This window comes from Marmota monax, unplaced genomic scaffold, assembly GCF_021218885.2.
Source record: "Marmota monax isolate L192 unplaced genomic scaffold, Marmota_monax_Labrador192_F-V1.1 WCK01_AAM20220418_F8-fsc00211, whole genome shotgun sequence".
Taxonomy (NCBI): domain Eukaryota; kingdom Metazoa; phylum Chordata; class Mammalia; order Rodentia; family Sciuridae; genus Marmota; species Marmota monax.
Window position 1 is genome coordinate 2340218 of NW_026694080.1, and position 12343 is coordinate 2352560.

General features: G+C 53.0%; 3 protein-coding genes across 21 annotated transcripts in view; 1 reads left to right on the forward strand and 2 right to left on the reverse strand.

Annotated features, from left to right (window-relative positions):
• Nucleotides 1-2342, reverse strand: part of Syngap1 (synaptic Ras GTPase activating protein 1) — a 31374-nt gene extending 29032 nt beyond the window's left edge. For 9 of the 12 annotated variants that reach the window (XR_009228639.1, XR_009228638.1, XR_009228640.1 and 6 more), the window contains exon 1: nucleotides 2206-2341. Coding sequence is in view for 8 of the 12 variants with exons in the window: in XM_058585592.1 (XP_058441575.1) it covers nucleotides 2206-2272 (67 nt within the window). In the remaining 4 variants the exon portion in view is untranslated. Of the gene's footprint in view, nucleotides 1-2205 lie in introns of all 12 variants that reach the window. The other 3 variants (XM_046464524.2, XM_058585593.1, XM_058585598.1) reach the window with 1 other exon arrangement.
• Nucleotides 2343-4319: 1977 nt separating this feature from the next.
• Cuta (cutA divalent cation tolerance homolog) lies at nucleotides 4320-6025 on the forward strand. 4 transcript variants are annotated; one of them, XM_046464498.2, is made up of 7 exons: nucleotides 4333-4426; nucleotides 4509-4560; nucleotides 4814-5022; nucleotides 5191-5250; nucleotides 5369-5414; nucleotides 5525-5574; nucleotides 5707-6025. In XM_046464498.2, exons 2-7 carry the CDS (start codon nucleotides 4519-4521, stop codon nucleotides 5831-5833), a joined length of 534 nt encoding a protein of 177 aa, XP_046320454.1. In that variant the 5' UTR covers nucleotides 4333-4426; nucleotides 4509-4518; the 3' UTR covers nucleotides 5834-6025. The 4 variants fall into 4 exon arrangements, with proteins under 4 accessions (XP_046320457.1, XP_046320454.1, XP_046320455.1 ...); XM_046464499.2 differs by having other exon boundaries at nucleotides 4357-4426; nucleotides 4514-4560; XM_046464501.2 differs by lacking the exon at nucleotides 4509-4560 and having other exon boundaries at nucleotides 4320-4426.
• Nucleotides 6026-6135: 110 nt separating this feature from the next.
• Phf1 (PHD finger protein 1) lies at nucleotides 6136-11488 on the reverse strand. Of its 5 annotated transcripts, none has more exons than XM_046464504.2 (15): nucleotides 10996-11485; nucleotides 10126-10300; nucleotides 9958-10039; nucleotides 9753-9848; nucleotides 9261-9361; nucleotides 9001-9149; nucleotides 8728-8823; nucleotides 8456-8524; nucleotides 8188-8311; nucleotides 8022-8089; nucleotides 7759-7863; nucleotides 7445-7634; nucleotides 7260-7354; nucleotides 6922-6999; nucleotides 6136-6754 (listed from the first exon to the last, which is right to left on the reverse strand). In XM_046464504.2, the coding sequence occupies exons 2-15, from the start codon at nucleotides 10282-10284 to the stop codon at nucleotides 6466-6468; spliced, it is 1701 nt and encodes a 566-aa protein (XP_046320460.1). In that variant the 5' UTR covers nucleotides 10285-10300; nucleotides 10996-11485; the 3' UTR covers nucleotides 6136-6465. The 5 variants fall into 5 exon arrangements, with proteins under 5 accessions (XP_046320460.1, XP_046320458.1, XP_046320462.1 ...); XM_046464502.2 differs by having other exon boundaries at nucleotides 6922-7002; nucleotides 10996-11483; XM_046464506.2 differs by having other exon boundaries at nucleotides 6554-6754; nucleotides 7260-7374; nucleotides 10996-11488.
• Nucleotides 11489-12343: the final 855 nt, after the last annotated feature.

The following is a 12343-nucleotide window of genomic DNA, read 5'->3' on the forward strand; positions in this document are numbered from 1 at the left end:
TTAAGAGCTGGAGATGAGAACAAACCTACCAGAAGAGAGTAACAGCAAATCAGGGGTGGCCCATGCTCAGACATGCCCCAGGGTCTCTCTTCCCCATTTTTGCTATCCTTGCCATTCCCCCCCCCTTCAAAATTCCTCTTCAAATTCCATTGCCACACACCATCACAGGGGGACAGGGGGACAGGACCTATAGGAACGTAAGAAGTCAAATTGGTGTCAGCAAAGTAACAGAAATTAGGCTTAAGGTATCAAGAGTTAGAAAGGGTTTAGAAGCAGAAAAAATAAAATTCGGTCCCATTTATGGGATAATTAACATGGGCATATTGCAGCAGAACTGATCTTTTAGTTTCATTCCAACAGAATGCCCTGAGTAGGAGTTTTGAAAAAGTCCAGCCCCTGTCTGTCTACAAATATACCAGTCAAATTTACTCAACCTGCAGATCAGATGAACCCCCCAGAACATAAATGTCTATAAACCGCAATGCTCTGAAACTTTTACTGTCTCAAGGCCGTCTCAAAGACTCAACAGTCTCTAGATACAATGATCACTGATACCCAATCTGAGACCACAGACATTGCAGGTAACATGCCCACTGCACTCAGGCACTTGGTTCACCCAGAGGAAAAATCTGTTGATACATGTAACTAATGGGAAGAGGAGGTTTGAGCTGCAGTTTAGGGAAGCAAGTTTGACTTCAGGGGGTATCTTTGTCCTGGAAGCAGGGAAAAACATAGGGAATTTATCTTCTGGAAACAGACAAACATGCATACAGACTCTGGAACTTAAGCAAGAATGAAAATGATCTGGGAGGCAAAGGAACATGGCTGAGAAAGAGGGAAATTTTACCAGAATGAGAAATCCTGTAAGAATTCAGATAAGGATCCTTTATAGTCCCTGTTATAAGCATCAAAACCCTCTCTATCTTTGCACCTCAAATATCCAATACCCAAGAAAGTAGAGAAGACAAGAAAAGAGGAATGCTGATAAAAACTTGGGGTACAAAGGAAAGTCAGTAGGCACAGACTGTGGTGACAAGATGGGGAGTGGGACTGGAAATAAGAAGATGGGCCAGGGACAAATAACAGGAAGTATCTAAAAGATAAGGAGGAAAAGATGATGATAAATGCCTAGGGACAGGGGAATACACCAAAAAGGCTCAAACACACATGGGGCAGAAGAAACAAGGAAGACCTAATAGGGAGATTAAGACATGGAGGTCAAGAAGGAGTTCAAGAGACATGGTATAGATATAAGGCGGCTATCAGATACAAATGCAAGAGAGAATGGACATCAGAGTGGGAACTGATATGGGGGAAGGACAGAAGGGGGACTCATATAAGGAACGGACATCATATGGGGGGAAAGATATAAGTGATGGACAGCATAAGAAGGGAGGAGGAATGGAAATAAGGATATGGGGTGGGGGAGGGGGTTAAAAGTGGTGAGATGAAGAGCACAGATAAGACCCCTAGGGTTGCATTTTACTTGTTAAGGAACTTAATGAGGGTCAAAGTGGGAGCAGGATCCTAACCTAGTCCCTAACTTGCATCACTCAATCTTCCTTGTATCTGCCCCCCAAAAATATACACATAATTTGGCCCTTCCCCTACCCTGGCCTCCCCTCCCCCAATCCTTTCCCTCTCTCCTCTCTTCCCTCCATCTGGACCCTCCATCCCCCCCCACTGCCTCCCTCTCTCTCCATCTGGCCTCTTCTTTCCTTTCATCCTCTTCATTTTATAACCCCTACCATTCTAAGCCCCCCACGGTATTCTCCCCTCATAATCTTGGCTTCTCTTTTCACCCCTATGTTTTCATTTCTCCTTCTCATTTTCTCTCCTAAGACTCTGTGCCTCTATTTCCTTGATGTTTTCCCCATCCCTCAGCTCCCACCGCCAAATTATTTCTGTAGCTCTTCCCCCAACCCTATCCTCCTACCTTTCCACCCCTTTCTGGCGCTCTCTTTCCCCTTCGTTTTTCTCTAAGCACCCTTCAAGGCCTGTTTCCTAGCCCCTCCGTTCCTTACCTACCCCTATCCCTCTAGCTACCAGTCTCTCCTTCCCCATGGCTCCCACCCCAGCCTTCCCGGTCCTCCTCTCCCTCCATTTCAGCCGCTCCCTCCCTTCCCTAGCCCTGGCTCTCCCCCGCCCCCTGCCCCTCCCCCTCTTGCCCCCCCATCTGGCCCTCCCCCTCCCCCACCACCGTACCTCTGAAGGGGGCATAGGACATCGCGGGGATGCTCCCCCGATGGATGGAGGCGCGAGACCTGCTCATCAGGCCTGGGGGGAGGGGGCGGGGGACGGGGGAGAAAGAGAAGAGAGAAAGAGGGGGAGAGAGAGGGGGAGAAGGAGGAGGAGGTGGAGGAGGAGGAGGAGGAGAGAGGAGGAGAGAGGAGCAGAGAGGAGCAGAGAGGAGGAGAGAGGAGGAGGAGGAGGAGAATAAGAGCCAACGGCAGCAGCGGCAGCAGAGAGAGAGAGAGGGAGAGAGAGAGAGGGGGGCGGGGGAAGCGAGCGAGAGAAGAGAGCAGGAGGAGGAGGAGGAGGAGGAGGAGGGAGAGACTGCAGCCCCCATCCCTACCCAGGGAGACCCAGGGAGCGAAAGAGAGTGAAAAAGACCCCTGCCTCAAACACACATGAGAGCAAACAGTCATGAAGATCCAGACCCCAGACCCTGAGATTGACAGACCCCAGACTCAGAGAGAGATAATTCATTCTCAACCACAGGCAGGTTAATTTGAGACACAGACCCCAAATCTAAAGGGAAGGAGATCCCTGATATAGGAGGGGGGGAAAAAAAGACCCCAGACCCGTCAGAGGGGAGTCAAAGATCAAGATCTTAAGGATCCACTCTCAAAAGGTTCTTCACAGCCACAGAAATCTTAGATTTCGGGCCCTGTGATAGTGATTTTAGAGACTAAAACCTGAGACCTAGACTCAAGAAAAAGATGAAACCCAGATTAGAAAGACCCAGACCTAGAATTAGGTCTCAGAACTCAGGCCCAGCGAGAGATCTGAGACCCCAAACTCAGATTCCAAGGGAGGATGGGGGAACCAGACTCAGAGACTGTTTAACTCTGAGAGAAATTCCAGTTTTAGTGGGAGACAGAGAAAGAGACACTTAGCTAGCCCAGACCAGGAATTTAGAGACTGAAAACTCATAATAATTTGAAAAACCTCAGGGAGAGTGACCACTGGATCCTGAAACACAGAAGCTCCCTAAACAACATAAAAGAAACTCAGCCCTGAGAAATATTCCAACACAAATATTGGAAAACCCCTCAGAGATCTGAGAAAAGCCCCAAATCCAGAGATCACAGGAGACCCCCAACTCCAGGGAGGTAAATATGAGAGAACTCTGACCTCAGCTTGGGAAACTCCCAGTCACAGTCACGCCCACCATATCAGTGACCCCAGAGGGAGGGGGACTATTGGGTAGCAGAGTCTTTTTGTCTGTTGTCTCCTCCCACTTCTCTGGCCTCTTATTGGCCCCTCTATTTTTGGGTCACTGAATGTGCTTGGGCCCCAGGGAGGTTATGTAGGGCAGGTCCTGGCTCCTTGGGGGATGGGTTAAGGAAAGGAGACCCAAGGCTCAGAGGTGGACCAATCCTGCAGAGGAGAGGGGACAGAAGGACCATCGCTACTCTCCCTAACCTGCAACCCTCAACTCTGATTCAGTCTACCTCAAGCTTTGGGTTTTCAGTTAAGAGTGCCCTTAAGCTCTTCCCATTATCCTATATCCCACTGACAGGGTCTCACCTCTGTCCGATTAAAATGCATCTCTCCTCACCTAGCCACTGTCATGCCATGCCTTCGCCTGCCTAATCACTGCCCCCTACCCAGGGACAGCTGGCATCTCCTCAGATCATAGTTGTTCATTCATCAACCCAGGCACAGCTCAATCCTAATTGAACAGGGGGCGCTCTCTTCACCCCTGAGATTCAGTCTTCTCAGACCCTCCCACTCCTTAAGGCCTCTGAAATAGTGCTGGGGCTGTTACTAGGCACATTCTGGGGTATAAGGACTTCACCGCCTGACGCATAGAGTCTGCGGGGTCTCCGACCCCCCTAGTTCTAGCTTTCTCATCACGTGGCCTGTGGGACTGGCTCGCGATTGGCATCTTCTCATCATTCCGGGAGGTAGAACCGCTCGAGCGGACCCGCCCCCTCACGTGACAGTGGAACGCCGCAGAGGCTCTCCTCCGCCAGCCACTGGCGGGTTTGGGTTTCACGGAAACGAGCGTGCCATTTACGCGCACTTCTGCGGATCCAGCTGTCCATTGGCCAAATCCCCTTCGCTCCTCCCTAATCAGGAGGCGGGGCAATCCGCGCCACGTGAGGGCCAGGATTGGCTGATTCTAGAGACTCCCGGCCCCCTAGCTTCTACTGTCACGTGGGGTGCGCTGTTTTCTTATCACGTGGCTGCCACCCAGGTAAGAAGAGGCCCCTCTTCCTGGGTTTGGGGTCCTTTCTCCGTGTAATGTGTGGCCTTTGATATCAGTCCTCCTTTATCAGTATAGGCTGCATGCGGGGCGGTCGAGCGTCCGCAGCTGTACTCGGCGGAGGGGTGAGTGCCTGGCCCCGCCTCTCCCCTTCCGGTCTTCGAAGTTTAGACCACCCCCCGCACCCCAAATCCCAGGGGTTGGCCCGCTGAGGTGTGAGTGAAAACTGAGTCTTGGGCTTAATTTTCAGGGACATTTTCCTTCAGTGTGCAGAACAAGAAGGGCAGAGCCTGAGGCTCTATCCCAGCCAAAGCATTCTGGGGTGCCATTTCCGGGGGTATTTGTGGGGAAGAGACCGAATTCGCCCCCTGTTCTCAGGCCGCTCTGTTCCTGTCTTGTCTTTGGATGCCTGCGTTGCTGCCTGTGGCCTCCCGCCTTCTGTTGCTACCCCGAGCACTGCTGACCATGGCTTCTGGAAGCCCCCCGTCCCAGCCCACTAGGGCATCTGGCTCTAGCTATGTTCCAGGATCGGTTTCTGCAGCCTTTGTCACTTGCCCCAACGAAAAGGTCGCCAAGGAAATTGCCAGGTGGGGACCTTGGTACAGAGCTAGAAAGTATTGTCATGAAGGGAGAATTGGGGGCGGAGGAGAAGGTTGGTTCTTCCTGCTCTCCATCTTTGGAAGCCATCTCTGGGCTGCCAGAACAAAAGTCCTTTTCCCGGGGCACTCTGAATGGGGCTTTCTCTTCACCTTCAGAGCTTTGGTGGAGAAGCGCCTAGCAGCCTGCGTCAACCTCATCCCTCAGATTACATCCATGTGAGTCATAAGAATTGGAAGGTTAATCTAACTTTAGAGGCTGACAGGGAGCCTTTTCCTAGGGGAAAGTCTTTCATTCCCAAGACTTTCTCTCCCTCTCTTTCTCTGACTTCTTCAGCTATGAGTGGAAGGGAGAGATGGAAGAAGACAGTGAAGTGCTGATGGTGAGAAACATCCCCCACCCCAAATTGCTCCAGTTCCCTTGACCTCTGATTTCTTTCACCTGAGATCACTCTGATGTCTTGATTCAACAGTGTTTTACTTTGCCCCTTAGATGATTAAAACCCAAAGTTCCTTGGTCCCAGCCTTGACAGATTTTGTTCGGTAAGAACTTTTAGATAGGGGAGAGGATGTGGTATTGTGGATTGGGAATTGCTGAGCAGTCTGCAGTTGTCTGAGGGGTGGTCTTCTTAGGGTAAATATTTGAGTAATCATCCTCCTTCCCTATTTTTGCAGTTCTGTGCATCCTTATGAAGTGGCTGAGGTGATTGCCTTGCCTGTGGAACAGGGGAACTCCCCCTACCTTCACTGGGTGCGCCAGGTCACAGAGTCAGTTTCTGACTCCAGCACAGTCCAACCATGATGAGCCCTGTTCCTGCCATGATTCTTTTTTTTTTTTTTAAATTATCTACACATGACATTACAATGATCTTGGCAATTCATACATTTGTATCATTGGGGTCTGCCATGATTCTTTAATTAAAAAAAAAATAACACTCTTGACTTCCACGTGATGATGATGACTGGGCCCCTAATAAATCCTGTCTGGTTCTTATTGCCTTTTGCCTTAATTTCTTGTCACATATGCACATTTGGTTAGGGAAAGTCAGAAGTGTAGGTCTCTGTATTCTGTCCATCTTTCAGACATGACTCATAACCACTAGGTTTGTTTATTTCTCTTTATTTCAATCATACAGAGTCCGGAATCCCTTATCCCTCCCTCTTCAGTCTCTGCACCCAGGGGTTAAATAATTTTAAAAAATATTTAAAAAGCTGTAACAAAATAACATCAAAGGAAATGGGAAGAGGATGAGGGGTCAGGAATCTTGAAGGGGGTAGAGAAGAGAGAGCCTCTTCCCCACCCATCTCCTGGATTCCAGCCTGGCCAATAGGGAGAACTACCCCCTATCTCTCCAGGTACATCCCAGCTGTAGGTGAGGTCAGGGTACGAAAGTGCCGTGTGTGTGAATGGGGAGATGGGCAGAGGCAGTCTGTTCAGAAGATGCCCCCTCCTCCCCACTCAACCAGGTACTGCACAGAGCCATCAGGCCGTACTCTCCGAGCAAGGACCCGGACAGGGTCCCCTCGAGACAGGTAGCCAACCCCACCTCGGACTCCTCCCCCAGTCCCAGGAGACAAACTACGGCACAGGGGAGAAGGGGGTGCTGAGCGTCTAGGAAGACCTGGGGAGGGGGCTGAGACTGAGGAAGATGAGGCAGTCATTGAGTGGGGAGCACTTTTAGGGATGTCTGTGGGGAAGCCAATATGAAGTTCCAGGGGTGACCTAGGGAGAGAATGTAATTCTAAGTTGAAACAGACAGGTGTAGACAAAGACTCACCAGAAATGGGGGCCACTTGTGGATCAGAGGAGCAAAGAAATGGTTTGAGAATAAAAGACCTGTGACCACAGAGGGGAAGGGGTATCGCTGGTAATAAGGGATAGAATCTTACCTGTCTGGGGGTTCACTGTCCCCAGAGGTCCCTGCGGTGCTGGCAGAAGGGTGAAAGGAAGCGAACATCCGGATGGGGCTGCTGGGGTTGGAGAGGAAGAAAGTCAAGACCTGAAGCAAGGAAACAAGATCTTTTCCCCCCAGGGAAATAGACTTTAAACACTACTCCCAGAATACCCTGATCCCCAGAATAATATCGGGTACCAGACATTGGTTCTAGACATCTCACTAGGACAAGTAGTGAGTAACCAAGGGAGAAGGGAAAGAATTCTAAGTGACAAGTCTGGAGGATGTAAAGAACTGGGAGCATATCTGGTTGGGGGGCAGAGGAGCACTAACCTGGGCAAGCAGCGGGCATCGGTGGGCCGGAAGTTGTAGCCGCTGCTGCCCTGGTAACTCTGGTTAGGGCTGGGGGGTGGTGGAGACACTGAGGCCTACAAGAAGGGGCAGAGGACTGAGAGAGAATCTTTGATTCCTTCCCACACCCCATCTTTTGACCCATGGGGTTCCCCATGCCCCTGTACCTGCAGTGCCCTCTGCAGACGAGCCCGCTCCCTCTGCTCCTGGGACTCGGGCTGATTGTGCACTGCTGAGGGTGGCCCCAGCTCCTCCACTTTTCCCTTCTGCCTCCTCCTCAGGGGCTCCGGCTCCGGCCTCCGGCGCTTCCCCAGGGGACGTGAGACCCCTCCCCCAGGGCCCTGCCCTGAAGGGAAGCTGTAAGAGGCCTCCTTATCCCCCCAGCCCCCTCCCGGACACCCCAAAGACCTCCCCAACTTTATACATGTACCCCCCTAGACTAATTCCTGAGAATTTCCCCCATCCTCCCTGGACCAGTGACCTGGTGGGGGCTCCATCTCCAGCAGGGGGATCCACAGGAGGAGGAGTCCGAGCATGGAGACCAAACAAACATTTCCTCTTCTTAATCTCCCTTCCTGAAATGAAACTGGGGCGAGGAGAGAAATGGTATGAGGTTGTGCTGCAAGATTCCCCCATACTATTCTTTAGTCCCTTTCAGAGATGGTCCCCAGGTGCTTGCAGCCTTTCCCCTCCCAGACATCCAGATCTTCATCTCTCTGGGCCTCCCTGCTCCTTCTAACTCACCGGTCCTTGTGGCTGTTAAGAGCAGAGAGAAGCTTGGAAGAACGTTCTCCTTTGGGGGTATCTGAAAGCTGGGGGAAGAGAAAGAAAAAGGTTAGGAGAGCAGTGATTTCCCCTTTCTCTTTATTCTCTGTCCCACCCCAATCCCCCAAATTCCACTATTTCCTACCTCCCCCAGGAGCAGACTGTCCCAGTTCTCAGAGGTGAAAGGGAGGATCTCACGGTCAAAATCAAAGTATTTCTTCTTACAGCAAACACTGAGGTGATAGAGAACAAGATGGGCCACATCCACCCTAGAGAAACATCCAGTTGTTAAGGCCATGAAATAATTACACAAGTTAGGGGAGTTCTGAGGTAAGTGGTTGAGGGCATGTAGGGTGAAGAACTGGGGGTGTTGAGGAAGGAGTTATGCTGAGGACATGCCCAGTCCAGCTTACCAGCGAAGCTGTAGCCTCCGGACCTTCTCAGGGCCCCCCCTGCACACACAGCATTCAAACTCATAGAACCTGGATGTCAGCAAGAGGGAGAACACACACCTTATTTAGGTAAATTTCATACAGACAATGCAAAACTCCCAAGCAAGAGAGAGGTAAGCAGGTGAGGAAAGGTTGCAATAGAAAAAAGCCTGGAATGCAGAGGGTGTGGGGGAACAGGGTGGAGCAGAGCCAGAGGGGGTCCTAGGCTCTTGGAGAGTCTGTGCTGGCCTCACCTGTCCCCATAGAGGAGGGGTTTGCTCAGACACTGGGTGCAGGCCTCATGGAACCATTGCAGGCAGCTCCGGCACTGCAGCATTTTCAGATTCCACCTGTTGGGGAACAGAACTGTGGCCTCCAAATATTTCCTGTACCTGTTTAACTGCCCCAAACTCTCCTTGTCACTTACTTCCCCTCCCCTGCAGTGTTTCCTTCACCCTGTTCTTTCATTTCTCACAATCTACCAACCATATCAATCATTCCATAACCTGTCACCCCTCATTACTCACTCCCCAGGGCCACCACAGTAACAGTAGCTTTGCTGTCGGTTGCTCAGATGTCCAGCGTCCCAGTCCAGTCCCTTTAGTCCATATGGCAGAGACAGCTTCATACCCAGCATGGCCCGGGCATAGGGACCCTTCTTCAGTGCACCCCCCCGCTGCAGAGAAAGAACAGGTAGGAGGCCTCAGAAGGGTAGGAGATGAAAGGCTTAGGAGAGGCTGTAGGTGGGAAGCTCCCACAGTAAAGGGCAACAAAGAGATGCCATTACCTTGGTGGCAATTGCAAAGACACACTGGCGGCAGACCCAGGAAGCGCCCTCTCCTTCTCCAGGGGCTGGGGCCCTGGGAATGTGGCAGTCCTGGTGATAAGCTGAAAAACGACAACGTTTATTGTTGTTATTGTATTGAATGCCTGTGTGTGGCTGGTATGGAGACAGAATAATCTGGGGTGGGTATATTATTCTCATTTTATAAATGAGACAACTAATGCTCCTAGATGTTTGGGGTCTTGCCCAAGGTCATATGACCAAAAAAAAGGATGTGAGCTACCCTCTGCCTACAGAACTTCATAGAATCCTCTCTCTGGCTACCTCTCCCAGTGCTGGAAGGGGATGAGGTTACAGGGTTGAGACTGGCCAGAGTGGTGGCCTGGGAACTTAAACCAGGACAGGGGACATAAGCACCAGTGCTAGAGGAAAGGGCTGGTGGCAATCTAGAAGGTGCAGGGCAAATTGGACCATTAAGGTGGTCTGTCCTCTCACCGTGGCGACACTTCTCACAGCTGACCAGCCGGTTCCCAGGGACCACAGTCTCAGAGCGGCAGACACAACAGAGGAGTTCCTCCCCAGGGAGAGCAGCTGTGAGGGAACATAATGTCAGGAGGCCAGTCCTCAAGTCCTGTTGTGCCCACCAAGCCAAGTTTCTATTTTCCATTGGATGCACAATCTTAGGTTTTTAGGGTCTCACCAGGGCTAATGTCTTTCCAAAGAACCAGAAACTGGGAATCATCCTCAAACTGGACCAGACACACCTCTCGAGCACTGTCCACCTGGAATGGGTGAGCACAAAAGATGAAATAGGAAACACATAACGGGAATAGAGAAAAGGTGAGAGGTCAGAGATTAAAGGTCTTACCTTCTTGATGGTGCCCAAATATAGCAGCCCATCAGTCCATCTAGCCAGCACATCTTGACCCTCCCAAAGTCGAGGCCTGGGGCCTGAGGTGGGAGCAGGGGAAGCTGGGTCCCAGAGAGAGGGGGCACCAGAGCGGCTCAGCCGGGGGGGCTGCGCCATTGCATCCTGGGGTGACCTAAACCGAAACAAGAGATGGAAGAAAGGTTATAAATGCTGAGAAAGCTTCCCCATTTTCCTTGCCTTTTTCTCCTACCACGGACCAAGCAAGCATCTTCAAGCCAGTCTCCGGATCCCTCACATACTTGAATAGGACACAACTGGGCACCACTCCCTAGCTCTTCCAACTCTAGTTGCTGGCTCTCCTCTTCCTAACCCCAACCTCCCAACCCAGTTCTCTAGTTTCCCAGCCTCCAGAGCTCTCCTGGGATATTTAGCTCCTAGCCTTGAGCTCCTAGGAGAAATGACGGCTGCAGAACCAGAGGTTACCACTCAGTTTCACCTTCCCCAGCTGTTTAGAGGTATCATAATTGGGCTACTCGGTTGCTCAGAGACGCTTTTCAGAGTAGAAACACCACTTTCCCCCTAGGCCTGCAGGTCTCACTCAGAACAATCATCCTTGTGCTAGGTTATGTCAGGTCACCCTCAAATTCGGGGCTCCCCGCCCCTGGGTTAGATAACTTCCCCGAATGCCCCGGGAGGGGGGCGTGTCCCAGTCCCGGTCTCTACTCCCCACGACCGCAAGTCCAAGAAGGGACTTGAGCCGGCCCAGCCCGGACCCGAGGCCAGGGTGGCGGGGCTCTCCCGCCCGCGCCCTGCGCGCCGACCCCCGGTTCCCTGCCCCCCCACTGGCGCCTCATGCCGCCTTCTTACCAGTGACAGCTGGGGCCGCCGAGAGCTGGGCAGGGGCCGACGCAGAAAACCTGGGCGAGCCCCCCGCGCGGGGAGGGCAAGTCCTGGCGTCAGGGGGCGTGCAGGTAGAGGCCGGGGGGTCCCCAGGCCCAGCCCCTTCGTCCCGGCAGCTCTGGGGCGTATGACGCAGCAGCCAAAGCAGCGGCAGCGGCAGGAGGAGGCGGCGGGGGGAGAGAGGGGAGGGACGGACCGACTGGGGGGGAGGGTGATGGGAGGGGAGGACGAGGTGGGGGAAGGAGGAGCCGAAGTGGGGGGCGGGCACCACCTCACCCCACCTCCCTCACCTCCAACAGGCCTGGAGGGCGCCGAGCAAGAGGCTGCCCCTCCGCGGAGGGGGGCGCGGATAGCTGGATCCAGAGGGAGAGGGAATCCCCGCAGCCCCTTCCTCCAATGGGAGACGAGCCCTTGGGGCAAGAGGGAATCCCCCTCCTCGGCCGCCTGCCTCCAGATTGGCCCCCCGCCCCATGCCACATCCGTTAACTGCCCCACCCCCATGGTCATTCCAAGTCCCGCCCCCAGCCCCAGTTCACAATCCCGCCCTCCATTCACCCTTCCCATTGCCCCTGCCACGCCCTCCTCCCTAGCGCCCCGCCCTCCTCCCGCCTTTGCCCCGGCCCCGCCCTCTCCATGACAAGTTGTCCCCCCTCCGCCGCGCTCGTGCGCACGCGTGGCTCCTCCCGCGTACGGCACCTGGGAAGACTGAGCCCCTCCTTTATGGGGCGGCGGCCCATTGCGGTTGGCGCGAGGCAGTAGGCGGGTGTGTGCGCCCTCTTCGCATGCTTGGCCCAACCCGCGGTTTCAGGGCGGTGCAAGGACAGATATAGTACCCAAGGTGGCGACGCCCACTAGAGCCAGCCAATGGGCAGCGGGCGGGCAGGGCCCGGGACGTTCGAACTCGAAGGAAAAGGGCGGGAGGAAAAAGCCAGCAGTTTGTGGTAGCACACTCCGGCCACGCCTCTAGCCTCAGATCCCCACCTTTCCACACCCACCCACAGAGCGTTCCTGCTTGGGGGTGGGATGACCTGCGAGAAGGGGAAACTTCAAGGGGAAACTTAGAAGGTGAGGGTGGTAGCTATGGGCACAGCCTCCAGTTGCGAACGACACGGAGGGGGCATTACAGAGTGGAGAATGTTCCAGACCAGGTAAGAAATGGGAGAAAAGCCAGTCATGGCTCTGCAAAACACAATCACGCTGGGAGTAAGAGCACAAGAGCATATTTGAAAAGCTGAGGCAGGAGATTGCAAGTTTGAGGCTAGCCTGGGCAATTTAGTGAGACACTGTCAAAATAAAAAGGGATGAGGATATAGCT

Bases quoted from the DNA above. Each gene is read 5' to 3' on its own strand.
- Cuta (XM_046464498.2), top strand. From the start codon at position 4,519: ATGCGGGGCGGTCGAGCGTCCGCAGCTGTACTCGGCGGAGGG. The intron at 5,023-5,190 runs GTGGGGACCTTG...CTTCACCTTCAG, and splicing joins GTCGCCAAGGAAATTGCCAG to AGCTTTGGTGGAGAAGCGCC. The intron at 5,251-5,368 runs GTGAGTCATAAG...TGACTTCTTCAG, and splicing joins ATCCCTCAGATTACATCCAT to CTATGAGTGGAAGGGAGAGA.
- Phf1 (XM_046464502.2), bottom strand. From the start codon at position 10,284: ATGGCGCAGCCCCCCCGGCTGAGCCGCTCTGGTGCCCCCTCTCTCTGG. The intron at 8,824-9,000 runs GTGAGTAATGAG...GTTCCCCAACAG, and splicing joins TACTGTGGTGGCCCTGGGGA to GTGGAATCTGAAAATGCTGC. The intron at 7,355-7,444 runs GTACAGGGGCAT...CCCTTCTTGTAG, and splicing joins GTCTGCAGAGGGCACTGCAG to GCCTCAGTGTCTCCACCACC.